The 27,010-nt window shown below is 41.0% G+C and overlaps 1 protein-coding gene across 1 annotated transcript in view; it reads left to right on the forward strand.

Moving 5' to 3' along the window:
• The window catches only part of LOC122558125 (mucin-6-like), a 314,704-nt gene that overhangs the window by 91,914 nt on the left and 195,780 nt on the right, over window positions 1-27,010 (forward strand). The window contains exons 9-10 of the mRNA XM_087996204.1: window positions 14,747-14,867; window positions 25,804-25,942. Coding sequence (XP_087852330.1) covers window positions 14,747-14,867; window positions 25,804-25,942 — 260 coding nt within the window. The remainder of the gene's footprint in view (window positions 1-14,746; window positions 14,868-25,803; window positions 25,943-27,010) is intronic.

Raw genomic sequence — 27,010 nt, forward strand, 5'->3', positions numbered from 1 at the left:
GAAAGAACGGACAAGGGAGAATTACAAACCTGCGTATACAGAAAACCGACAAACACTGACCAAATACTCAACTACACCAGCAACCATCCCAACACTCACAAACGAAGCTGTATCAGAACACTATTCCAACAAGCCACCACACCCTGCAGCACAGACGAACTTTGAAAAACAGAGGAGAACCACCTATACGACGTATTCAAGAAGAACGGATACTCAAAAAACACAGTACGCAGATTCCTCGAGAACAAACCACGACAAGCAGACAAAACACAGCCAGAAATCCGAACTACCTTACCATATATCAAAGAAGTTTCAGAAATGACAGCCAGACTACTGAGACCCCTCAGAATCCTAGTAGCACACAAACCCACCAACACTCTCAAACAAAAACTAACAAACTTAAAAGACCCAGTACAACCCATGGACAAAACCAATGTCATCTATAAAATTCCATGCAAGGACTGCCACAAACACTACGTAGGACAAACAGGAAGAAAGTTAGCCACCAGGATACATGAACACCAGCTAGCCACAAAACGACACGACCCCCTCTCCCTCATAGCCGTACACACGGATGAAAAAAACCACCATTTCGACTGGGACAACACATCTATCCTGGGACAGACTAAGCAAAGACATGCCAGAGAATTCCTAGAGGTCTGGCACTCCAACCACAACGCCATAAACAAGCACATAGATCTAGAAGCCATCTATCAACCCTCAGAAAACGAACAGGAAATGACATCACCACTAACCTCAGGAACCCCATCCAGGAGAAAGATATAAATAGAAAGCAGGAGACAACAGCTTCACTTCACTTGGAGGTCGCCACTGATGATGTTACCTAGCTAGGTAATGAAACGTCTGTATATCAAACCTACAGCTCAGCGAGCAAACCTACACCCTAAACCTCAACCTGAGCTACAAACCTGGTGTAAATTACATTAGTTTTGCTTCATGTCACAGTAGAGCGAACAGCTGGTTGGGAACTTCAAACTAGCTTCTCCAGGGAAAGGACACAAATGGACCAAATACTGAACAACAGAAGCAATCATCCCAACACCCACAAACGAAGCTGCATTAGAACATTATTTCAACAAGCCACCACACACTGCAGCACAGAGGAACTACGAAGAGCAGAGGAAAATCACTTATACAGCATATTCAAAAAGAACGGGTACCCAATGAACACTGTCCATCAGTTTTTCAGCAACAAACCCAAACAAACTGACAAAATGTGTCCAGAAACCCTAGTCACTCTCCCCTACATCATAGAAATCTTGGAAAATGACTGCCTGACTACTCAGACCCTTTGGCATCATGGTAGCCCACAAATCCACCAACACACTAAAACAGCAGCTAATGAACTTGAAAGTCCCCATACAGACAACAAGCAAAATTAGCCATTTACAAAATACCAAAATACAAGATACATGAATGTCAACTAGCCATAAAAGGGCATGACTCACTCTCATTAGTATCCTTACCTACAGATGAAGAAGGATACCACTTCCATTGGGATAACACATCCATGCTAGGGCAAGCCAAACAGAGACATGCATGAGAATTCCGAGAAGCATGGCATTCCAACCAAAACTCTATCAACAAATACATAGTCCTGGACCCCATTTACCACCCTCTGAGAAAAAGAACAGGAAATGATAACACCATTGGAAATGACATCACTAATCCAAGGAAACCTGAACACATAAATAGAAAGCGGGTCATGAACACCAGTGCTTCACTGGAGGCTCACTGATGATGTTACCTAGTACGAAGTGTCTGAAAATGAACTTTCCAGCTCAGCGAGCACACTTGCATGCAGAGAGCGTGTGTATGAGGGTCTGCGTGAGTGTATGTGTGCTTGTGTGTGTATGTGAGAATCTGTATAGTGTAGTGGGGTCACCTGTAGTGTAACATGAACCCAAGGTCCTGGTTGAGGCCGTCCTCATGGGTACCAAACTTGGCTATCAGCCTCTGCTTGGCCACTTTGCGTTGTTCCCTATCCCGAAGTCCGCTTTGTAGGATGGTCATCTGGAGATCCGAGGCCGAATGTCCTTGACCGCTGAAGTATTCCTCGACTGAGAGGGAGCACCCTAGTCTGGTGATTGTTGCGCGGTGTCCATTCATCCATTGTCATGGCGTCTGCTTGGTCTCGCCAAAGTCCCATGCCTCAGAGCATCCTGGTCTGCAGTGTATGAGGTAGACAGTGTTGGCCGAGTCACATGGGTACCTGCCATGTAAGTGGTGAGTGGTGTCCCCACATAGTAATAATAGTATCTGTGTCGCCAGTCTGACATGTCCTACAGTGGTTGCCGTAACAGGCTTGTATGATGTTGTAGTTGATGTTGTCTGAAGGCTGGCCAATTTGCTGTGAACAATGGTCGGTTTAAGGTTTGGTGGTTGCTTAAAGGTGAGAAGAAGAGGGGTAGGGAAGGTCTTGGCGAGATGCTCATCCTCATTGATAATGTATTGCAGGCTGCAAAGGACATGGCATAGTTTTTCCATTCCTAGGAAGTACTGGACGACAAAGGGTACCCTATCAGTTGCATCCTGTGTCTGTCTCCTGAGGAGGTCATTACGGTTTCTCGCTGTGGCATGTTGAAACTGGCAATCATTGGGTTGAGCTTCATACCCTGTTCTTATGAAGACATCCTTGAGCACCTTAAGGTCTCTGTCATTTTCCTCTTCGATCTGAACAGATCCTGTGTATGTGTAGGGTTTGTCCGTAGGGGATGGCTGTTTTAATATGTTTAGGGTGGAATCTGGAGAAGTGTGACATAGTAAAATTATCCATGGGTTTGTGGTAGAGTGAGGTACTGAAATGCCCATCCCTGATGCAGATATTTGTGTCCAAGAATGAGGCAGATACTAAAGAGTTGCCCATGCTAAGTCTGATGGTGGGATGAAACTCGTTGATATCACTGTGTAGTTGTTTCAGTGACTCCTTGCCATCAGTCAAGAGGAAGAAAATATCTGATGTATAGTGTTGGTTGGAAGCCCTGTGCAGCAAAGAAGTCTTGTTCAAACTTGTGCATGAAAATGTTGGCATATTGCGGTGCAAATTTGGTCCCTATCGCTGTTCCGCATGTCTGGATGAAGAACTGGTTGTCAAAGGTAAAAATGCTGTGGTTATTGCAGTGATGCCATCATTGAGGAATATGCTGGTATTGATTGCTGGGATGTCCGTTATGATGAGGAATGTTCCCTGTTTGACTAGTCAATGCGTGCTGAGTTTCTGTAAGAAATCTGTAGTGTCACGACAGAAGGGTTTCAAGAGGCCTTCGACATAGCCAGAGAGGTTCAGAGGGCCACATTACCTGATACAATGGGACGTCTAGGTGTGTTGGCTTGTGTATCTTCGGATGAAGGAGCAGCACTCCGAAAGCTAGTGCTTCCAATTAAACTTGTTGGACTATAATCTGGTGTTATGCGATTTTTAACTTTGACCACCCCAGTCCAACACTGGCTCCTCGACATTACGTCATTGTGAAAAGTGTAACTGGCCTATAGTCAAAAATATAGTCTTTTTTCAATACTATATTGTTAAAATCTCCATTCTGATTAGCATGTACTCAATACATTCTTTAGACACTATCTTATCATTGGTTCAATGACATTATGTTGTGCATCAGGTGAATTTTTTAGGTGAATTCTAATGTCTAGCATTGATAAATGGTCCTACAGAAGTACTAGTTGTTGAGACATCTCATAAGTGAAGTAACCATATCATCTTAAGTTGAGGCACTTGGCAAATTTTAGATGTTTTTAATCAACTTGTGTTATGACTTCTCTGGAGGCGGTGGGATTTGAAACCAGGCCTTCTAGCTCAGAGATAGGGACATTACTACTGTACCACAAGAGTTCTGCCTTTTCAAGTTTTAAATTAACCTGGTGCTTCAACAGAACTGTCTAAAATGGTTACAGTTAATTCAGAACTTGAACATTTCTGCAAAGGGACAGCTTGCCAAAGCTTAGCACCTCTGATTCATCAGGATAATTGCAAGAACGCCAAATTGTGAATGATTGTATGTTTTGAGAAACTGGTTCTGATTGGTGTGCAAGGGTTGAAAAGTGTAGTGCTGGAAAAGCGCAGCAGTCCAGGCAGCATCTGAGGAGCAGGAGAATCGACGTTTCGGGCATAAGCCCTTCTTCAGGATTCATTCCTGTAGGAACTGTTCCAGAGTCTTGAAAGATGACCACCAATGCATCCATTATTTCTAGGACCACTTCCATAACTACTCTGGGATGTAAACTAATAAATTATGGGATTTAACGGCCTTCAATCCAATCAATATCTGCAACGCACTTTCTCTGTTCTAATATAGATTTGCTTGAGACCCTCTCTGTCCCTAAAATGTGTGCTCCCCATCGTTTCTGGTCCATTATTCATATCCTCTCTGTGTAGACAGAGTGAGGTCTTCTGTCAGCCATTTCTTTGGTGAATTTATAACAGGCAACCATCTTTTTCTCTTTACATATCGATACAAACCTTTACAGTCAGTTCTTATGATACCCACAGGCTTGCTCTCATACTCTATTTTCCCCTTCTCAATCAATCCCTTATTCCTTCTTTGCTGATTTCTGAACTTTTCCAAACCCTCAGGTCTATTTGTATGCCTCTTCTATTGCAATTAATACAATCTCTAAGTTCCCTTGTAAGTCCTGGTTTGGCAACTGTTCTCTTTGTACTCTTGTGCCAGACAGGAATAAACAATTTTTTAGTTCACCCACTTGACTTCTGAATGTTTACCATTGCCTATCCCCTGTCATTCCTTTCAATAACATTTCCCAATCCATCGTAGCAAACGCATGCCTCATACCATTGTAGTTTCTCTTATTAAGATTCAGGGACCGTAGTATTAGAAACAATTGCCTCACTCTCCATCATATTATGGTATTTCATCCCTAGAGTTCTCTCACAACTACATTAGCAACTTTTCCTTCCGCATTGCATATCATCTCATCTCATCTCATCTAAGACGTCCTGTTCTGTAGTTGGTTCCTCAACCAACTGGGATGTAGAATTAAGAAATTACAAGGGGCAAAAATTATTAGTGGATATTAGTGGATATTGCTCCTCAATATTGTGCTTATGTCCTCTTTAACCAGTAGTACACTCTACCACCTTTCCGTTTATGTCTGTCCTTCTTAAAAACTGACTATTCCTCGGTTTTCGATTTGCATCCTTGGTCACTTTGCAGCCACGTCTCCATAATCCAAGACATGGAAGAGCTGGTGTTGGACTGAGGTGGACAAAGCTAAAAATTGCCCAACACCAGGTTATCTGCAGGCAGTCAATCCATGTAATATTTTATAAATTCCTACTTTGGAAATAGAACTTATCTGACTTAAGATTGGGATACACACAGACTCTAACCTCACACCTTTAATGCACTGTCTGAGCTATCAATTTATTTAGAAAACTTTAAGTTATCTCGAGAACGTGACTGGAAAGAAGTTTTGGATTACATATTAATGAACTGAAACCTGCAACCCATTCTAAAAGATGAAAGACTTAACAGCAGTCTAGGTTTGTTCAATATATCACTTCAGTTGCACGAGACTAATCTTTTGCTATAAATTCTGTGTCTTATGATCCTGTTTCACAGCTACCTGATGAAGGAGCAGCGAAAGCTAGTGCTTCCAAATAAACCTGTTGGACTATAAGCTGGTGTTGTGTTATTTTTAACTATGTCCATAATCCAACTGTATCATTCAACTTTACATCTATTTGTATGATTAATTTAAATACTGCATGCATTTGGGCACAAAATGTTAAGGCCTATCTTTTTAACATTCCTTGTTCCATAGCAAAAATTGGACACAACAATATTGTATTCAACACATTGCCAAATGGTTCTTGCAGCACTTAACTTTATTGGACAAAATCAGAAGTCACATGACACCAGATTATAGTCCAGCAGGTTTATTTGAAATCACCAGCTTTTGGAGCAGGTGCAGTCCGGAGCAGAGCTCCGAAAGCTGGTGAATTCAAATAATCCTGTTGGACTATAATCTAGTGTGATGTGACTTCTAACTTTGCCCACCCCAGTCCAACACCGGCATTTTCATGTCATAATTTTATTGGGTATTTTAGAATACTGTTAAAAAAGGGAAACTTGTTGCCAACGTCTTTCATCTTGCAATTATCAGGACAAACACAAAGATGCCCAATGTTGCACTTATTGCTTGTTGAGTCAACTGATTGGTCAGTTGGAGAAAACAATCAGGAACAAATGACTCCTCACATTCCCTGCCAATCAGAAAGGCACAAGACTTGAAATGCATTATTTTACTTGCAGAGAACTAGTCCTTGTGTATGAATCTATTTCACTTACAGCATAAGACTAGCAGCATAGTGGTATTGTCTCCTGACTGCACCTGCTCCAAAAGCTGGTGATTTCAAATAAACCTGTTGGACCATAACCTGGTGTCGTGCGGCTTCTGACTTTGTCCAATAAAGTTAAATGCTTCAAGAACTATTTGGCAATGTGTTGAATACAATATTGTTGTGTACAATTTTTGCTATTGTTGATGTTGCACAGATACAGGTTAGTCCATGGGCAATGCATTGTAGACTTGTCTGTACAATTTGTTTCAGTACTATAATATCTATTTGCTAGTTTCTGGATCGGTTATTGTAACTTATCTTTGGTTATAGATTTGAAGTTTAAAACCATAAAATTGAGATGTCAAAGTTGCCAGAGTGCATAATCAGACTTGTTTCAATAATATAAAACAAACGACAAGGGATGCTTGAGATCTGAAACAAGCCAGAAATTGCTGGAGAAACTCAGCAGGCCTGGCAGAATCTGTGGGGAGAAAGCAGAGTTAATGTTTTGAGTTCAGTGAGTCTTCATCAGAACTGATTGTAGTTAGGAAATTGTGCTGAATATGAGATTGCAAGGCGAGCGGGGAGGAATGTGGGGGAGAAGAGATGAACAGATGGCTAGAGACAGAGCCTAGAGAGAGAGAGAGAGAGAGAGATACAAAAGCGGTAGGCAGGCGAGGAGATTCTTGACAGTGCACCAGGATAGAAGAGAAGCTGAATAAGTACATGTTATGATAGGGTCGAGAATGCAGTGCTAGAAAAGGACAGCAGGTTAGGCAGCATACGAGGAGCAGGAAAATCGACATTTCGGGCATAAGCCCTTTATCACGAATGAGGCTTGTGGGTCAGGGGTCTGAGAGATAACTGGGACGGTGGGGAGAAGGGATGGGGATGGTTCAGGGGGAAGGTAGCTGGAAATGTGATAGATGAAGGTAGGGGGTGAGGGGATAATAGGGTGGAGAGGATAGGTAGAGAGGAAGACAGACAGGTTAAGAAGGCGGTGCAGAGTTGGAGACTTGGGACTGGGATAAGATGGGAGAAGGAGAAATGAAGAAACTGGTGAAATCCACGTTGATCCAGTGTGACGAGGCATTCTTCCTCCAGGCTTCAGGTGGTTAGGATTTGGCAATGGAGGAGGCCCAGGACCTGCATGTCCTTGTTGGTAGTGTCCTGGGCCACCTCCATCACCTCCCATAAGTACATACAGGTCCTGGGCCTCCTCCATCACCAAACCCTAACCGCCCAACACCTGGAAGAAGAACGCTTAATCTTCTGCCTTGCAACTCTGCAACCATATGGAATAAATGTGGATTTCACCAGTTTCCTCATTTCCATTCCTCCCACCTTATGCCAGTTCCAAGCCTCCAACTTGGCATCACCTTCTTGACCTGTCCATCTTCCTTCCCACCTATCCTCTCCACCCTCCTCTCCGATCTATCACCTTCCTCCCCACACCCCCCTCCCCCACCTTCATCTACATATCACATTCCCAGCTACCTTGCCCCCAGCCACACCATGTCCCATTTATCTCTCAGCTTCCCCGTCCCACCAGCCTCATTACTGCTCCTCGGATGCTGCCTGATCTGCTGCGCTTTTTTAGTACAACATTGTGACTCTGATCTCCAGCATCTGCAGTCCTCACTTTCTCCATGTTATGACAGGGTCAGAGTGTGGGAGTCGGTAAAAAACATGGTAGGACAGAATCGGGCTCTAAAGTTATTGGATATGATGTTGAATCCTCGAGGCTGCAGGGCTCACAAGCAGAAAATGAGATGTTGTTCTTCAAGCTTGTACTGAAGCTCCCTGGAGCACTATGGTAGGCCTGTCAACCATGATAGCAGGGAATCCTTGGTTGAGATAATCAAGTTCAATAAATTTAGAGCCTGATTCCATACTTTTTTGGTTTTTACTCACTCCCATACCCTGGGCCTGTCATAAATTGCTTTCAGCGCAGCTTACCCATCCTCTCCTCTTTGCTCTTATTATCACTTAATTAACTACTCTTCTACTCTTCTATCAGTAATCTTCTCGTCTGCTTAGCCCTTTCATGTCGCTCTCTCTCTCTCTCTCTCTGTGAGCTGTCTTCACCTATCCATTCATGTCTCCATCCACTCCCAAACCTTGTCTTCACCTTTTCCTAAGTGCTAGCAGTTCTGATGAAGAGTCAACTGACTCGAAACATTAACTCTGCTTTCTCCCCACAGATGTAACCAGACTTACTGAGATTCACCAGCAGTTTCTGTATATGTTTCAATAAGTGGTTTTTCCTCCTTGTTTTCACCTGGTTAAATCTTATTTCTTTAAAACTAACAAGTTTCACCGTTAGGAGTTCCATTATGCCTTGACTAAGTGTACTTTCTCAGTATGAAAATCTGGCCACTGCGGATGTAACTAAACTAGTTGAAACTTTATTGCTGGAACAGCACAGCAGGTCAGGCAGCATCCAGGGAACAGGAGATTCGACGTTTCGGGCACAGGCCCTTCCTCAGGAATGAGCAGAGAGTGTTCAGCAGGAGAAGATAAAAGGTAGGGAGGAGGGACACCTTTCCTACGCCCCTCCTCCAAGTCCCTCCTCCCTACCTTTTATCTTCTCCTGCTGAACACTCTCTGCTCATTCCTGAGGAAGGGCCTGTGCCCGAAACGTCGAATCTCCTGTTCCCTGGATGCTGCCTGACCTGCTGTGCTGTTCCAGCAATAAAGTTTCAACTTTGATCTCCAGCATCTGCAGACCTCACTTTCTCCATGTAACTAAACTAGACTCAAATCTGTCCTCACCAAAGTCTATACATAGACAAAATAGAAGACAATGTGCAGCCACTACCTGAGTGGATTTTCTTATTGTAAGCTGGGGGGATGTCAATGACAACTAGAATTTACTAATTTTGCATAGACACAGATTTCAATTGGAACCAGTTTCATCAAAATGAATCTTAATCTGCTGCTTGGACCTTTGCAGAAAATTCTCAGCTCTGTGAGACGTTATGGGGTGGTATTCTGGATAATAATTTTGATCATAAAAGGTAATTGTAGCAAGGTCAGCCAGCTGGACTTCATAGAATAAGAGTTCCTTGATTTGGGGCTGTTAATCTGAGCCCTGGCTGACAGATAAGAACAAGAATGTCAGATATGCCACTCTGCTAGCTGACTCGAAATGACATGAAGGTGCTGGTGTTGAAAAGGGTGGACAAGGTCAAACGTCACATGACACCAGGTTATCGTCCAACAGGTTTATTTGAAATCACAAGCTTTTGCAGTGCTGCTACTTCGTCAGGTGAAGTCAGCACTCTGAAAGCTTGTGATTTCAAATAAACCTGTGAGACCATAACTTTGGTGTTGTGTGACTTCTAACTCGGAATGAGGCAGTACTAAAGTGAAGGACTGTTCCTGTGTAAATAAATGTGACTTGGTGACAGATACCAACTTCTGTGGAGTTATTTCAGTTACATTACTTAACTAGTAATACAAAAATTTGGACTAATCAGCAATTAAAATATAGTGACAATCCAACTGTGGCACTTTAGGAGTTTGAATTCTTTATAAAATCTGGAAGCATAATGCTGATCTCACTAAAATGAACAGACTGTCATTAAAAGCCCATTGGTGCCTTTTAAGATAGGAAACTAATCATCTTTATCCAGTTGCTGAACTAATATATTTAACTTTAACTACCCTTTGATGTGGCCTAGCAAGTGCTCAGAAGTATCAAGCCATTACATAAAGTCAAGGAGAAGTCCATCAACGTATTTTCAATGAATGTCAGCCTTGCCAACAATGCTTGTATCCCAAAGTGAATTTTGAAAATTTAAAGTCTTTCCAACAGAATAAATGAACAGATTACTAAATAGAGCAATTCAGTCATTCTCTAGTATTAACTTGTGTTTTGGGTAAGCCAGTTATCAAAATTCATGGTAATAAAAATAAAAGTGGAAACTTGAAACTCTTAAGGCTTTTTCAGTCTCAGGTGATGCCAGGAAACAGTGTCTGTTGAGGATACTGGGTTGCCACCTGGTCCCTGGCCTCTTAATGAAAGATGCCATACATGTCTACTTGTAGTGTATCAGTTTTGCTTTTTAAAGATGTAAAGGATAGAGGCCAGATTACGTATGAACCTTCCTTAATAATTCACTAATCCAAGGAAAGACCTTAAGCTTCGGTACTTGGGAGCCAGGGCACTTTGGTCACCCTCACTTTATCTTCCAATGGGTGTAACCTGGTCTTGTCGACTCTGTAGGCCAAGTAGATTATTTTGGGGTGCCTAGAAAACATATTTTTTCCCTCCTAATGTGTATGCCCCCTTGCAGAAATGTCTAAGGATTATGTCTGGGTTCTCTCCGTGCTCTATATTGGTCTTCCCTGTTATTAGCACGTCGTTTAGATAAATGGTGACTTGTGCATAGACCTTGTAAAGTGTTCTCCATCGTCCACTGAAAAATGGCACAAGCTGATGAACTCCAAATGGCAGTCTTGTATATTGGTACGTTGCCTTAATTGGAGGATATGTCTGGGAATCCTCATCTAACTGCAATTGTAGGTATGCATGGCTCATGTCCAGCTTTGTGAAGGACTCCCCCCACCGTAGCTCTGCTTATGTCTTCTATACATAGGATTGGTATTTAGGCAGCTTCAAGAAGCAGGTTACCATTGGTTTAAAATCCCACAAAGGCAAACTGACCTGTCAGGATTCACAATCGGTACAATCAGTGCTGCCCATTTCGCACACTATACTGGTTTGATGATCCCTTTGCTTTCCAGCCTCCTGCTTTCTGCCTCTACTTTAACCAGTAAGACAAATGGCACTGTGTGGGCTTTGAAGAATCATGCAAAGTGGCCTTGGCTCCTTTGATAGTCCCTAGAGCTTCTTGAAAAGCTTCTAGGTTTTCAATTAGGACTTCACTCAGGCAGCCATTTTCTGATTGAAAAAGGTTGAGCCAATCTAGGTGAATCTTTCTTAACCAATTTTGGCTCCATCAGGTTTGGTCCTGAGCCTTTTACTACAGTCAGTGGTAACTGAACCTGCTGCTTCTTGTGTGAGACCTGAACTGAAGTTGGCTCCTTAATCTGTAGAGGTTCCTCGGATCAGGTTCACAGACTAGCCAAGGTCTTATGTCCACTTTAGGTTTGGAGTCCAGGGAGAATTTTGTTAAAGACTGATTCTACAATCACTGAAACGGCTGCGCCAGTATCAACCTCTATTAGAACTGGGTGACTATTTAACCAGATGTTTATTTTGGTAGGTTCTGATTTAGATATTGCTAAGTAATTTAACTGTGCCAAACCTGACGTAGGTGGGCTTTCCTGGGTATGTCCTTTCTTGAATCGTGGCCTATGGGGTCTCTTACTCAATTCAGGCCTAGTGGGACCCTTTTGCTGTGTCAAGTCTGCATACAGGCAGCAGCTACAAATGTTTACTGGACTGGATCCTAAAGAAAATTTAATCGTTTGGCTGAAGTTTGGCTTTGTCTTGGTGTTTTGGTGTGGTTAGAATCCCTCTGTTTAGCATAAGTCCGAAGTGAGACTATGCAATTACCTTTACTCAAGTGGCATTCCCCAAGCTCAGTCTGTCTGGTGAGGATAAAGTGAGGGCTACAGATGCTGGAGATCAGAGCTGAAAATGTGTTGCTGGAAAAGCGCAGCAGGTCAGGCAGCATCCAAGGAACAGGAGAATCGACGTTTCGGGCAAGAAGGGCTTATGCCCGAAACGTCGATTCTCCTGTTCCTTGGATGCTGCATGACCTGCTGCGCTTTTCCAGCAACACATTTTCAGGTCTGGTGAGGATGTCCACTTTCATTGGTCTGCAGCTCATAAGTTCCACTTGCTGTATTTTCTAATGTCAAAATCAGTTGTAGTGCCAGGTTGAAGTTCATTTGGGCTTTAGCTAATAGGTGCTTTTGCATTGGTATGTCATTAACTCCATGTACTTAATGGTGTCTCAGTATCTCATTAAGGGTTAAATCAAAGTCACATGCTTCTTCCAGTCATCTTAACTTTGTCAAAAATCCCAGCTTGGATTCCCCTAGTTCTCGAACTGACAAGTAAAACCAAAAGCATCTCAGAATTAGAGGAGGCTTGGGGTCGTAACATTCCTTAACTAAGCCTGTCAGCTCTTGAAAGTTTTAGCATCTGATGCCTCAGGGAAAGTTAGACTCCTAATGGCTGGAGTGGCATGGTGGTTCAGTGGTTAGCACCAGGGACCAGGGTTCGATTCCCACCTCAGGCGACTGTACAAGTTTCACAGACATTCTCCTCTGCATAGGTTTCCTCTGGGTGCTCCGATTTCCTCCCACAATCCAAAGATGTGCAGGTTAGGTGAATTGGCCATGCTAAATTGCACATAGTGTTCAGGGATGTGTAGGCTAGATGTATTAGTCAGGGGCAAATGTAGAGCAGTAGGGGAATGGGTCTAGGTGGGTTACTCTTCGGAAGGTCAGTGTGGACTTGGGCCAAAAGGCCTTTTACCATACTGTAGGGATTCTACATCTATAACTTAAAAAGCTGCAGGTCAACAAACTGTCAGGAGAATTACCTGTTGCTTTTCATCTGCCCAAATGTCAATTGCCTGGAAACAATAATGCATTCTTTCCACATCCTGGCCCAGTCTTCGATGGAAGGATCACACGAGTTAAGCTTCCCAAATAATGACATGATGCCAGAAATTCTTGTTCCAATTCAAAGACACTGTTACGAGCAAATTTATTCAAGAGAATTTCTTTTCTCATCACCACTGAAATAACTCCACAGAGGCTGGTATCCCATCTATCTTTATTTTCCTATCTTTTAAATCTGTAAGGCTCCGTCTTGCTGTGAAGGTAGGAAAGCCCAATTTGTTCCAGCTTCTCCCGATGACACAGTTGTGAGAGGTTGCGATCAACATTGAAGTTTCTTTGTGCATCGTGTCTGATGCTTGAATCTGAACCAACATGAAGCTTGATCAGTGTCTGAAATTGGATATGGCATTATTTAACGTGTGCTCTGATCAGAACACTGTTTAGCTGTGACTTGTTATTGCCAGACTGTTTCTTGCTTTATTGAACATTCTATAATTAGAAATATTGAATGCTGAATCTACTAAATCTCAAGTTAGTTTCAACTTCATCCATGTGTAACTTAGAGATACAAGAAAGTACAGGCTGAAAAAAACTGGTGTCTAACTGGACAGTTCCCAACACATACACTTTAAATTCCCATTATTTTAAATAGTGGTATGCTATACAACATGAATTGCCTTAGGAAAATACTGAATATAGGGATAGAAAGATGAATCATTATGGACTTGCTATTTAGCTATTTTTTGTTTTCAGGTCTAAGTCATTTTTAATTCATTTAGATATCAAATTAAAAGTACATGAAAGGCCAAGTGCAAATAAAAATCATCTTGCCCCTAAGCAATCCTGGCTGAGGAGCTGTGTAATGAATTAGCTTTAGCTAAACCACTGTAGTTCAGCTTGCCGACTGTGTTAATATGGCGAAAATGCCCAGGTGCCTTCCAAAAAAGTGACACATCCAATCTGATCAATTACTACCCCATCCTGAAAATTGCTAAATTAATAGATGAAGTCATAGAGATCTACAGCACAAGAAAAAGGCCCTTTAGCCCATTGCATCCATGCCTGTCAAAAACAACCACCTAACCATTCTAGTCCCTTTTCCAGCACTTTGCCCATAGCTTTGTATGCTTTGCTACCCCAAGTGCACATCTAAATACTTCTTCAATGGTATGAGGGTTGCTGCCTCAACCAGCCTTATAGGCAGTGAGTGCCAGATTCTCACCACCCTTTGGGTATGAAAGTTTTCCTCAGGTTTCCTCTAAGCCTTCTGGTCCTTACCTTAATTTTATTCCCCCAGTCATTGATCCCTCCATCAAAATTATTCTTCCTGCCTACCCTATCTCTGCCCCTCTTAATTCTGTACATCTCAGTCATGTCCCCCTCAGTCTCCTCTGCTCTAAGGAAAACAGTCGCAGTCTGTCCAATCTCTCTTCATAAATGAAACACTCCAGCTAAGTTAACATCTCAGCAAATCCCTTCTGCATTCTTTCCAGTGCTATCAGTGCACCTCCCTGCACTTAAACTCTATGCCTTGACTAATAAAGGCATGTCTACCATATACCTCTTATCAATCATCAACAGTATGTTCAGAAATGGAAGGTGATGTGAGATATGATGACAGCTGATAATGAAGTGGACTGCTTACTGTTGAACTTGAAGCTGTTCCATCTGTGTCTTGACAAGTTCTCCATCATACTTCTGACATATGTCTTATAGGTGGTGAAAAGAATGGAGTCAATCACAGTAGAATCTCCAGCTTCTAACCTTGTAGACTTGCAATTTGTAAAGTTGCTGCGGTTCAATTTCTGGTCAATGACAACCTACAAGATAAGGTTCTATCTAAATGCAAATTTGTTCTTTTCATAGGAACTGTTCTTGATGACATTGCTACTAAGGACACATGCATTCCTTTGAGTCGCTGTCCTTGTGTTCTAAATGGTCAAGTCTATGCTCCTGGCGGTTCAGTGAATTCACCTTGCAAATCTTGGTAAAACTAACTTATTTATATAGCTGTCACGCCTTCTCTTGTGATGAATGTTAGTGATATATTATTATTTCTCAAAAATTTGAGTTCTAAAGTGGACATCCATGTATAGCTTTAAATTTGATTTTGTTGCATGTGTTACGAAGGGGTCACATAATTTTAGTTTAATTTTTCGACTCTTATCAGTTGTTCTGGAAAATCTGCAAAGTTGTTTGCATGCAACTACATGTGGTTTAGAAAAGACCCTTGGAGTGAATGCTTTAGAAAACAAAGAGTAGATAATTGGGATGAAGCGCTTATGCCTGAGACGTTGATTCTCTTCCTCCTTGGATGCTGCTTGACCTGCTGTGCTTTTCCAGCGTCACACTGTTTGATAGTAGATAATTGGGGGAAAGAAAATTGAGACCTGTTACATAACAACACAGACAGAGAGAAGGAGACATAGAAAAGACAGAGCCATTCAGTATGTCATAAAGTATATGGATTTCTGTCAAGGAGAGTAGGTGTATGGTAGCAAAGCTGCTGTTAGTTTAGCAGTCTCCAAAGTAGTTGTGGTTGAAATGAAATCCTGATTAGCTTAGAATTTTGTAAGATGCAAGCTCCAGAAACGGAGGGCATTGAGATGTGTGAAAAGAAAATCTTAAGTGACTTGAATCCATGAGTTTAAAGAACATATGATGGGAAGTAAGTTAGCTGTTTTAACAGTTCCTTCTAGGATCTCGCAAAAAAAAAATTAACTGAAGAAGATAGCAATGATTAAATGCAGAAATTTGCTGGAAAAAAAACAACTGCCGAATGAATATTCAAGTAAAAAACAGCTGATTCTTTGGAAATGTTTGACTATCTGTAATGTTATTGAGAATATAATGGATCAAATCTTTATTTCTGATTTGTATCTTAGGGCATGTTAAACTAATTCTGGTAAAGTATAGTGTAAAGTTCTTTCCTCTTTCTTTCTTTGTAAATAAATATTGAAGTTCTTTTGTTAAAATACATTGGCAGCTTCTTGTGAACATGTTCAGTGAATGACCATCAGGGAAACAACTGCAAAAATAAAACATAAGGTTAATCAAATCACATTTCAGTCTAGAACAGAGAATGGAAGAAATCTAAGAGATTTTAAAAAGATATAAGAGCACAAATGTGACATGGGTGTCCAATCATTTCATGTAGTGTTTAGTTCACTTAAATGTATAGTTTGAAGCTACAGTGCATTGAATGATCTTTCAAGCTTTACTATCTGATTCAGAGTTTTTAGGGAACTATGCTTCAATGATAGGTGATGTGGAGTTATGGGAAGCCTATGTTATGGGGTCTCAGATGTCTCAGTTTCTCGACATGTACAATTTTCTGTTCTTTCACTGTTATTGTTTTGGGCATTTGGAACCCAACTAGCAAACCAACCTATGGTACTCATCTCCTTATCATCTGTCATAAGCTGCTGAGTCATCATCATCTGCAGCTAAAGCTTGTCAAATAATCTAAGTGCATAATAGAGCTTCTGACAAAACCTTGCCAGGATTTGGAGGATAGACGTGGAATTATGCACAAAGTGCTAACAATGCAGCAATATACATGACTTAACCTTCCTTATGGACCTGCTCATGTGATATATGATTTTGCCAGAGAAGATACTTTCAGGTAAATCTGCCTCAGGTCAGTGGGATGCATTTAGGAAGGCAGTATGGAGAGTACAGGGTCACTATATTCCAATTAAAAAAAGGGTAGGATCATTAAAACCTCTGTACCCTAGATATCAAGGAATATACTGCATTGGATTTAAGAGAAAAGGGGAGGTTAATGGCATATACTGAACACTTAAAACAACAGAAGCTCGAGAGGAATATAAATTGTGCAAGAGGCATCTTAAAATAGACATTAAGAAACTTAAAAGGGGATATGAAAGGATACTGACAGGTAAAATAAAGGAAAATCCTAATTTTATTTACAGGTACCTTAAGGGCAAAAGGATAATGAGATAAAGAATAGGCCCATTAAAGGCCACAGTGCATGCAACCAGAGGATGAAGGTAGAATTCTAAATGAATATTTTGGGTGGGTGTTCACAAGTGACCCTGATGATTTGGGTATAGAAATCAGGAAGAAGGACTGTAATATACTGAAAAAAGTTAGCATTGGACAGAGGAGGTGTCTGGCAGATTTAAAAGTAGATAAATCTCAGGGATGAGTGAAATGATTACTAAGTTGTTGGGTGAGGCGAGGAAGGAAACAGAAGGGGCACGTGCAAAGATTTTCAATTCCTCTCTGACCATAGCAGAGGCTGCAGGACTGGAGGACAGCCAATGTGATACCATTATTCAAGAAGGGAGTAAGGGTTAGACTAGGAAACTACATGTCAATGGTGATGGTGGGGAAATTATTGGAAGCAAGTCTGAGGGAGAGACAGGAATTAATCAAGAACAGTCAGCACAATTTTGTTAAGGTGAAGCGATATCTGACAAACTTGATTGAATTTTTCAAAGAGGTGCCCAGGTCTGTACATGAGGGCAGTGCTTTTGATGTCATTCACTTTGACTTCAGCAAGACTTATGATAAGGTCCTGCTTGGTACACCGAGAGCAAAAATAAGAGCCCATGGGATCAAAGGAAATTTGGCAAATGAGCCCATAATTGGTGGAAGGAAGCAGAGGATGATTGCTGAGGAGTTTTGTTTTGACTTGTACTCTACGTCTATGTACAGTGGGGTCCCACAGGAGTGTATTGTGGTGTATATGCATGATATAGAGTTGAATGTGTAGGTAAATCAGTAAGTTTGCGGACGATATAAAGACTGATGGGGTGGTAAATAGTGAGCAGGATAGCCTTACATTACAACAGGATGTAGATAGGCTGGTCAGATGGTTTGAATGATTGTGAAAAGAAATCAATCTGGATAAATTTGAGGTGATGCACATGTGCAAGACAAATGAGGCAAAGAATGCTCGATGAATGATAGGACTTTTGGAAAGCACCGATTGGAGGGACCTTGGTGTGTATGTCCACCCCCTGTTCTGTTAATGTATCCTGCCAGATGGATAAGTGGTTATTAATTGAGGCAAGGAGACTGAGTGTAGGGAGGTTATGCTTGGACTGTATAAGGCATTAGTTAGACCACAATTAGAGTTTTAAATGCAGTTCTGCATTTAAAGTCATGCATTTCAGCAGATATTAACATATTATTAACAAGAGGTCAAACAGGAATTACAGGAATGAGGACTGAGAACTTTGTATGCAATTCTGGAATACAAAGTCATGGATTTCATAAAGTATTAACATATTTGTCTGCAGCCCTCTTAAAGACCATAAGACACAGGAGCAGAAATTAAGCCATTCAGCCCATTGAATCTGCTCCGCTATTCAATCATGGCTGATAAGTTTCTCAACTCCATTCTCCTCTTTTCTGTCTGTAAACCTTGATCCCCTTGATACTCAAGGACCTATCTATCTCATTCTTAAATATACTCAGTGACTTCGTCTCCACAGCCTTCTGTGGCAGTGTATTCCATAGAGTCATCACTCTCTGGCTGAAGAAGTTTCTCCTTCTCTCCGTTCTAAAAGGTCTTCCCTTTACTTTAAGGCTGTGCCCGCGGGTCTCTCCTACCAATTGAAACACATTCCCAACATCCATTCTGTCCAGGCCATCCTGTATTCTGTAAGTTTCAAGATGAGAGAGAGAGAGAGAAGAGCGAGAAGTGATGATGATGCAAATTTGTGTATGTGTTCTGTTTCACAACTTTCCTGTTCAGAGTAAAAGATACATTTTGAGCTGTTCAAAGTTCAAATTCATGGAAAGTGGAATTCTCAAACTAAAGGAAACAAAATATGGAATCATGATACAAGCACCATAGCAATACACAGTCCTTCAATCAAGCTAATGATATTTATATTTGTCAATTGATATCTGGACATTAGCTGTTTCTTTTGATGTAGATAATTTAGAGGACAGAGGACTCCTGGTGACCTGTGTTTTAGAAAAATCTTCCATTTTAGAAATCTTGTTTACATGTGCCTGTTCCGTATAAGTCATCTAATTGTGATTCATTATGTTGAATCTTTGACTCGGAGGTTATAGCTTCTGGACCCTGTCCCCATAGCACATTTCTCGTGTTAATATGATATCTTGACAGATTCAGAAGAAACTTACTCAGATATTGAGCAAGTCCACATAGCTGTTCTGTTCCTGCTATGCCAGTTGGTGACAGCATCTGTAAACTGCCTTTAAATTTGACTGGATAATTTCTGTAGCAATGCGTCCCATAACAGGTACATCTTGCCTGCAAAGTTTTAGCTTCTCACTGTTGAACAAAATTGACATGCAGTTTACCAATGAAATTAAGTTTCTAGATTTTTCCTATGATTGTGAATTGTCTCATCAGCACCTTTTCACTACCTCCTGTTGTATAAGTGGCTTCAATGGTATTTATGTCTTTAATCCCTCCACAAATTCATATAGCTTGAATTGAAAGACTTGAGGTGCTATGTTGATTCCAAATGGCATCTGGTTCTGACAGTATTGATTTAAAGTGTATGGAATGTGGTTAGGTATGATGGTCGTACATTGAAATTCACTTTTTAAAACCATTCATTGATGTTGAGAATTGTGAATTCTTGAGCATGTTAAATTAATACTTCGTATCTGTCTTTACCAAGGAAGACGTTGCTGCCCAAGTTATGGTGAAAGAGCGATTAGTTTGACATTTTACAGATTTAAAAGTGATGAGCAGAAGTTTTTGGACGAATTGACCGAATTGAGTAGTCTCCAGAACAGGCTGTAATGTGGAAGCAAACTTACCATAATTTTCCGATCTTCCTTAGATACAGAATGGTATTATAGGCCTGGAGATTTGCAAATGTTATACACTTGTTCAAGGGCAGTGTAAAAGATAAAATAGTTCAAAGTTTGTGCGAAGATTTGTAGCTCGGGTGCTCGTTGCTGTGGTTCTGTTCGCCGAGCTGGAAGTTTTTGTTGCAAACGTTTCGTCCCCTGGCTAGGCGACATCATCAGTGCTTGGGAGCCTCCTGCGAAGCGCTTCTTTGATGTTTCCTCTGGTGTTTATAGTGGTCTGTCCCTGCCGCTTCCGGTTGTCAGTTTCAGCTGTCCGCTGTAGTGGTTGGTATATTGGGTCCAGGTCGATGTGTTTGTTGATGGAGTTTGTGGATGAATGCCATGCCTCTAGGAATTCCCTGGCTGTTCTCTGTCTAGCTTGCCCTATGATAGTAGTGTTGTCCCAGTCGAATTCATGTTGCTTGTTGTCTGTGTGTGTGGCTACTAAGGATAACTGGTCGTGTCGTTTCGTGGCTAGTTGATGTTCATGTATGCGGATTGTTAGCTGTCTTCCTGTTTGTCCTATATAGTGTTTAGTGCAGTCCTTGCATGGGATTTTGTACACTACATTCGTCTTGCTCATGTTGGGTATCGGGTCCTTCGTTCTGGTGAGTTGTTGTCTGAGCGTGGCTGTTGGTTTGTGTGCCGTTATGAGTCCTAGGGGTCGCAGTAGTCTGGCTGTCAGTTCCGAGATGCTCCTGATGTATGGTAGTGTGGCTAGTCCTTTTGGTTGTGGTATGTCCTCGTTCCGTGGTCTTTCTCTTAGGCATCTGTTGATGAAGTTGCGCGGGTATCCGTTTTTGGCGAATACCTTGTATAGGTGTTCCTCTTCTTCTTTTTGCAGTTCTAGTGTACTGCAGTGTGTTGTGGCCCTTTTGAATAGTGTCCTGATGCAGCTTCGTTTGTGTGTGTTGGGGTGGTTACTTTCATAGTTTAGGACTTGGTCTGTGTGTGTGGCTTTCCTGTATACCCTTGTGGTGAATTCTCCGTTTGGAGTTCTCTGTACCATCACGTCTAGGAATGGGAGTTGGCTATCCTTTTCTTCTTCTCTCATGAATCGGATTCCTGTGAGTGTGGCGTTGATGATCCGGTCTGTTTTTTCTATTTCCGTGTTTTTAATGATTACGAACGTGTCATCGACATATCTGACCCAGAGTTTGGGTTGAATTTGTGGTAGGACTGTTTGTTCTAACCTTTGCATAACTGCCTCTGCTATGAGTCCCGAGATTGGTGATCCCATGGGTGTTCCGTTGATTTGTCATCAACGCCACACTCACAGGAATCCTGAATAGGCTGAATGGCCTAATTCTGTCCAGTATCTTATGGTCTTATGATATGGTCTAAATGTGACCCCAGGCCCATAGCAATGTGGTTGACCGTTAACTTCCCTCTGGGAAATCAGGGGACTGAATACTGACCTAGTCAGCAACACCAACACCAGTGGCCATAAATGGATTTAAAAAAAAGGCAAGTTGGTGCAATCATTTTGATAGGAAGAAAGCAGAGAGGTTACATAAAATAAAGAGGAAACACAGATTTGTACTTGAATTTTCAAACTGTATTTGATAAGATAAAGTTAAAAATCATACAACACCAGGTTATAGTCCAACAGGTTTAATTGGAAGCACTAGCTTTCGGAGCTCTGCTCCTTTATCAGGTGGTTGTGGAGTATATGATTGTAAGACACAGAATTTATAGCAAAAGTTTACAGTGTGATGTAACTGAAATTATACATTGAAAAATTCCTTGATTGTTTGTTAAGTCTCTCAGCTTTTGGAATGACCATGTTAGTTTCTCTTCTTTCATATGTAAATCGCAAAACCTTTTTTTAAAAGTTACATTCTTAGCAGGACTTATACACTGAATGGAGTGCTGCCGAACAAAGAGACCTTGGAGTGCAGGTTCATAGCTCCTTGAAAGTAGAGTCACAGATAAATAGGATAGTGAAGAAGGCATCTGGTATGCTTTCCTTTATTGGTCAGAGTATTGAGTACAGAAGTTACGAGGTCATGTTGCAGCTGACAGGACATTGCTTAGGCCATTTTTGGAATATTGCGTGCAATTCTGGTCTGGCTGCTATCAGAAGGATGTTGTAAAACTTGAAAGGGTTCAGAAAAGATTTACAAGGATGTTGCCAGGATTGGATGATTTGAGCTATAGGGAGAGGTTGAATAGGCTGGGGCTGTTTTCCCTGGAGCATTGCAGGCTGAGGGGTGACCTTACAGAGGTTTATAAAGTCATGAGGGGCATGGATAAACAGTCTTTTTCCTGGGATGGTGGAGTCCAGAACTAGAGGGCAGGAGGAGCAAGGTATAAAAGAGACCTAAGGTATAAAAGAGACCTGCAACTTTTTCATGCAGAGGGTGGTGTGTGTATGGAATGAGCTGCCAGAGGAAGTGTTGGAGGCTAGTCCAATTGCAACACTTAAAAGGCATCTGGATGGGTATATGAATAGGAAGGGTTTGGAGGGATATGGGCCAGGTGCTGGCAGGTGGGACTAGTTTGGGTTGGAATATCTGGTCGGCATGGACTAGTTGGACCGAAGGGTCTGTGTCCATGCTGTACATCTCTATGACTCTAGTATATTCAAGGCAGAGATTAATAGATTTTTGAACACTGAGGAATTGAAGAGATGTAGGTATAGGATAGTATGGGGAGCTGGGGTTGAGGTAAACTTTATGGGGCAAGTTGATGGTGTACTGGTAATGTCACTTGACTAGTAAACTAGAACTCAGGCTAATGTTTTGGTTTGAATCCCAATCTAGCAGATGGTGACATTTTAATTCAATAAAAAGGAGGCTAGAAGTTGTTTAGAGAAAGGCTTGACTGCTGGTCAGCTTTAACTTAAATCATACAAATCAATAAGATGTCTAAACAAGCTATATTAATTAAACAGAAAAGCCAGTGGTTGTGACCCTACTATTAACTTTGCTAACATAACATCTGACCTTTAATGTCTTATTGCAACTCTAAGGCTAAAAAACTAGCCTAGTGTGAAATAACTGGACAATACCTGGTATCCCATCACCAAGTCACCCTTTATGTACATGTGCACGGTACATGGGCTCTGAACAGCTAGCTCAAAGTCAGCCCCTAGACTGAGGAGCCCTTCTGAATCTCCTGTTTATATTCGTCAGCCAAGACTCTGTTGTCCAAGGTTAACAACTCCAATCAAAGATTTCATAGTAAATGCGATCCACCCAGCCATGGTTCCAATCACTACATAATGGCAATCATGTAACTAACTATAATCAATTGTTCTAAAAACTTGTCTGGTCCACTAATTTCTTTTCAAGAAGGATGTTTTACCCTTTCCTGGTATGAACTACATGTCACTCCAGACCCACAGCATCTTAACTGTCTTCTGAGCAAGTAGAGAATGGCATAAGTGTTGACATACCCATTGCCCACATCCCATGAACGAATAATAATAAAGATCATCCGTGACCTTGCTGATTGGCAGAGTAGGCTTAATAGGCCAAATGTTATTAACTGTTGTTTCTTCAGTTGTTGTGTTATCTTTTAGTTGTGCATTTCAGTGTGCAATTATAACAGGTTCTTACACCTCATTGGGGTATTGGGAATACATTGTCCTTAAAAGAAACATGGGGGAAGTGATGGCCCAGTGGTATTATTGCTGAACTGTTAATCCAGAGACCCAGGGGAGTGGGGATTGAGTTCAAATCCTGCCGTGGCAGATATAGTGGAATTTGAATTCAACAAAAATCTGGAATTAAGAATCTAATGATGACCATTAATCCATTGTCAATTGTTTGGAAGAATCCATCTGGTTCACCAATGTCCTTCAGGGAAGGAAACTGCTATACTTACCTGGTCTGCCTACATGTGACTCCAGACCCACAGCAATGTGGTTGACTCTTAACTGTCCTCTGGGCAATTACGGATGGCAACAAATCCTAGCCTAGCCAGTGACACTCTCCTCCCATGAATGAATTAAAAAAGAGTGAAGGGAAATGGAAAGATTTGGACAGTCTCTGCATTGAAGAGGGTTTACCATGTGACTTCGTAGAACTTAAAAAGTTTGTTGCGAATCACCTACTGTTTACAAAAAAATCAAGGTGACTTAGATGAAAGAATGCGAGCAAAGCCTTTAGGAGAGAGAAGGAATTTTGTTAGTATTCTATAAGGATGTTTTTCTCCTGTGCTGTAGTTTGCCTAGCAGCAGCATTTGGACTGCAGTTGCTGTGTTTTCCAGCATCCCTGTGGGATGTTAGTAGAAGAAAGACCTCTAGGCTGAAAAGGCCAGACTCTGATACTGGTCAAAAGTAGCAGGGAACCTTAAATCAGAACCATTGGAAAGACCTTTTTCCGTTGAAATATTGTACAAACCTAATAAAATCAAGTATCAGGATTGCTAATTGTCATCTAAGCTTATGTCTGATTTGAAGATCTCATCAACTATATGGCTGTCAACCTCCAAGAAGTTGGATTCTGAGAAGTCGCCTCATTTTTATCTTTTAAGCTTAGGCTCTTGGCCCATTACCCCAGATCAGTTCTCAAGAATTGTCTTGTCTGATATGTATATGTATGTTTGCGATTAAGGGCAATATAGTTTAATTGCGCATGGTAGCATAATTGTTTCCACTAATTACAGGAACAAGTTAGCTTGAAATAAACAAGTTATTTTTGCATAATTACTGAAACCTGGTGAACATTTCTTTTATTCTGGATAGTAATAGATAAGAGAAACAAACTGATCATTTTGGTTATTGAATAAAACATTTACAATTTTGGTGCAACTCATGGAGTGGTGGAGCTCGATTAACAGTGCATTATTTCTATTAGAATTATAACAGGAGATTAGAGGTTGGTGCTATTTTGGCAAAGTTAATTGTAGTGTCATGGCCACCAGCTGTGTCAACAGCATGGTCAGCTTTTGTTTAAACAATTTAAAGGCTACTTTGTTGCAAGATATTGCTGAAGATTCCTTAGGAATTGAGAGATAAAGTTATTAAGAAAAAAAATACCAAAATTAAAACTAATAAAGTAAAAGAATACTTATCAGAAGAAAGTCCCAATAAAATATCAATGGTATACCATTGTAGCCTGTTTGCTTGAGTTCCTTCTTGTTGAAATTAAGAAGTTAATCCTTGAAGTTAGAGCCAACAATTGAGATGGGTTCTATTGCTGAATTATTAATGTTTCCTTGTAAAGGTAGTTTTAGTACAAAGTTAAAAATCACACAACACCACGATGTTGTCCAACAGGTTTATTTGGAAGCACTAGCTTTTGGAGTGCTGCTCCTTCATCAGATGGTTTTAGTAATTAGAAAATGCTTGGAGAGGGAGAAGGCTTCGGTTTCCTCGCTAGTTCTGTGGTTTCTGCAGTTGCAAGCTTTTTCAGCAGATCTGTGCTCCATTTCTGAAGCAAAGTCTTTGATTTTGCTAATGATGTAATGTTTTTCTTCTCTACAGTTGTAAACTCCACAATATAAATAAGCTATCACTATCATCGAGGAGACCTCAGACATCTGCTATCTGACACATACTAGTTTAAAATTATTTTTCTGATGGAATTGACTGACTAATGATTAAACAATTTCACACAAAAACCAAACACATATGTCACTAGTTTGTAATCCATACTCTTAAAAAATGTACATATATATAGCCATACACCTTTTATCATCACACATGTATCATCTAGCAGTCATTATTTCATATGTTGTATCTACATAAAATCAAGGTGGCCTTCTCTGTGAAAATATACAATATTACAGTTACATGGTCATGACAGTAGAAGGGCACTACTTAACCAACAACTTTTGGTAATTAAAATTCAAGAAGCAACTCTGCCTTGTTATAAGTTGCTAGTAATAGAGACTTGAGTAAAGAATGTTGTTCACACAATTATTCACTCAGAAAAGTCAGCTTATAAAAGTTTGTGAAATTATGTTCTCCATGTAGTAGACTGGGGGTATGTGTTGATTTCCCTTAGTAGTCATTTCTCCAGTAGAAATGCAGATGTGAATCTTAAGGGTCAGTCTAAACTGTTAATGATTCTCAACTATGAGCCAGAATGGATTATTGAGCATTCTCTCTAACAATATAATTCTTGTGAATTTTATGAAATAAATTTGACTATTATTTATGCAGCAAATGCGTTATGGGCAAATGGGACTGCACGAATCTGCCATGTCCAGGCCGATGTTCTATTGAAGGGGGCTCATTTGTCACCACGTTTGATTCAAGACGGTATAGATTCCATGGAGTCTGCACCTACCTGCTTATCAAAGTAAGATTTTGCTATTCTGAACAGGAACTTCAAATCAGTGGAAATTCAAATAAGATACTGGAACTGACAGCAAATAAGTTAATATTTGTAGAGTGAAAAGCTGTGCTATTTGTGTTTGCAATCCTTATTTCTCAATTAGTGTAATCATATGGAGGCTTGAACTATATATGCTATGGTGAGAAATATGGCAGAATTGCATAAACAGTGAGCAATTCACTGCATTTTTAACTAAGTTCTGGATATTGAGGTGAGATTCCCATTAGGGAATAATGAAATGTCTATTAAGGGGATTATGTCTTATTAAAAACTGTATTAATTGCATTTGTTGCCTCAAGTTTTTAAAAGTCGTTTGTAGGACTTGGGTGTCACTGACTGGCCAGCATTTATTGCCCATCCCTGGTGGCTCATGGGAAGGTGATGGTGAGCTGCTGCTTTAAAATGCTGCAGTCCACCTGCTGTGATTTGACCCACAATGGCATTAGGGAGGGAATTCCAGGATTTTGACTCAGCGACAGTGAAGGTAGGGTGATATATTTACAAATCAGGATTGTGAGTGGTTTGGACGAGAACTTGAAGGTGGAGGTGTTCCCATGTATCTGTTGCCCTTGTCCTTCTAGTTGGAAGTGGTCATGGTGGTCATTCGAAGATGCTGTCTGAGGGTCTTTGATGAATTTCTACGGTGCATCTTGTAGGTAATACACACTGATGCTACTGAGTGTCGGTGGTGGAGGGAATGGATGCTTGTGGATGCAGTGATAATGTACAGATTCCTATCCTAACACCTGGCACAAATAAACTAGACACTGAGAATTCTTGATTTGTACGTCAGAGCTTGTCCTTGGTGACTTCAGCTACGAAGAGCCTGCATGTTCCTCATTACACAACTGCATCTCAGGATGCAGTCCCTAAAAACTTTCAGTACTGCTGTATTGATGTGTTCTTTTCACAGACCTTAGACAGGCTTATTCTCTTGGTGGTAAAAACAATAACTGCAGATGCTGGAAACCAGATTCTGGATCAGTGGTGCTGGAAGAGCACAGCAATTCAGGCAGCATCCAACGAGCAGCA

The sequence above is a fragment of the Chiloscyllium plagiosum genome, unplaced genomic scaffold, assembly GCF_037043375.1.
Source record: "Chiloscyllium plagiosum isolate Xiang-an unplaced genomic scaffold, Cpla_swu_hap1 HiC_scaffold_18, whole genome shotgun sequence".
Taxonomy (NCBI): Eukaryota; Metazoa; Chordata; class Chondrichthyes; order Orectolobiformes; family Hemiscylliidae; genus Chiloscyllium; species Chiloscyllium plagiosum.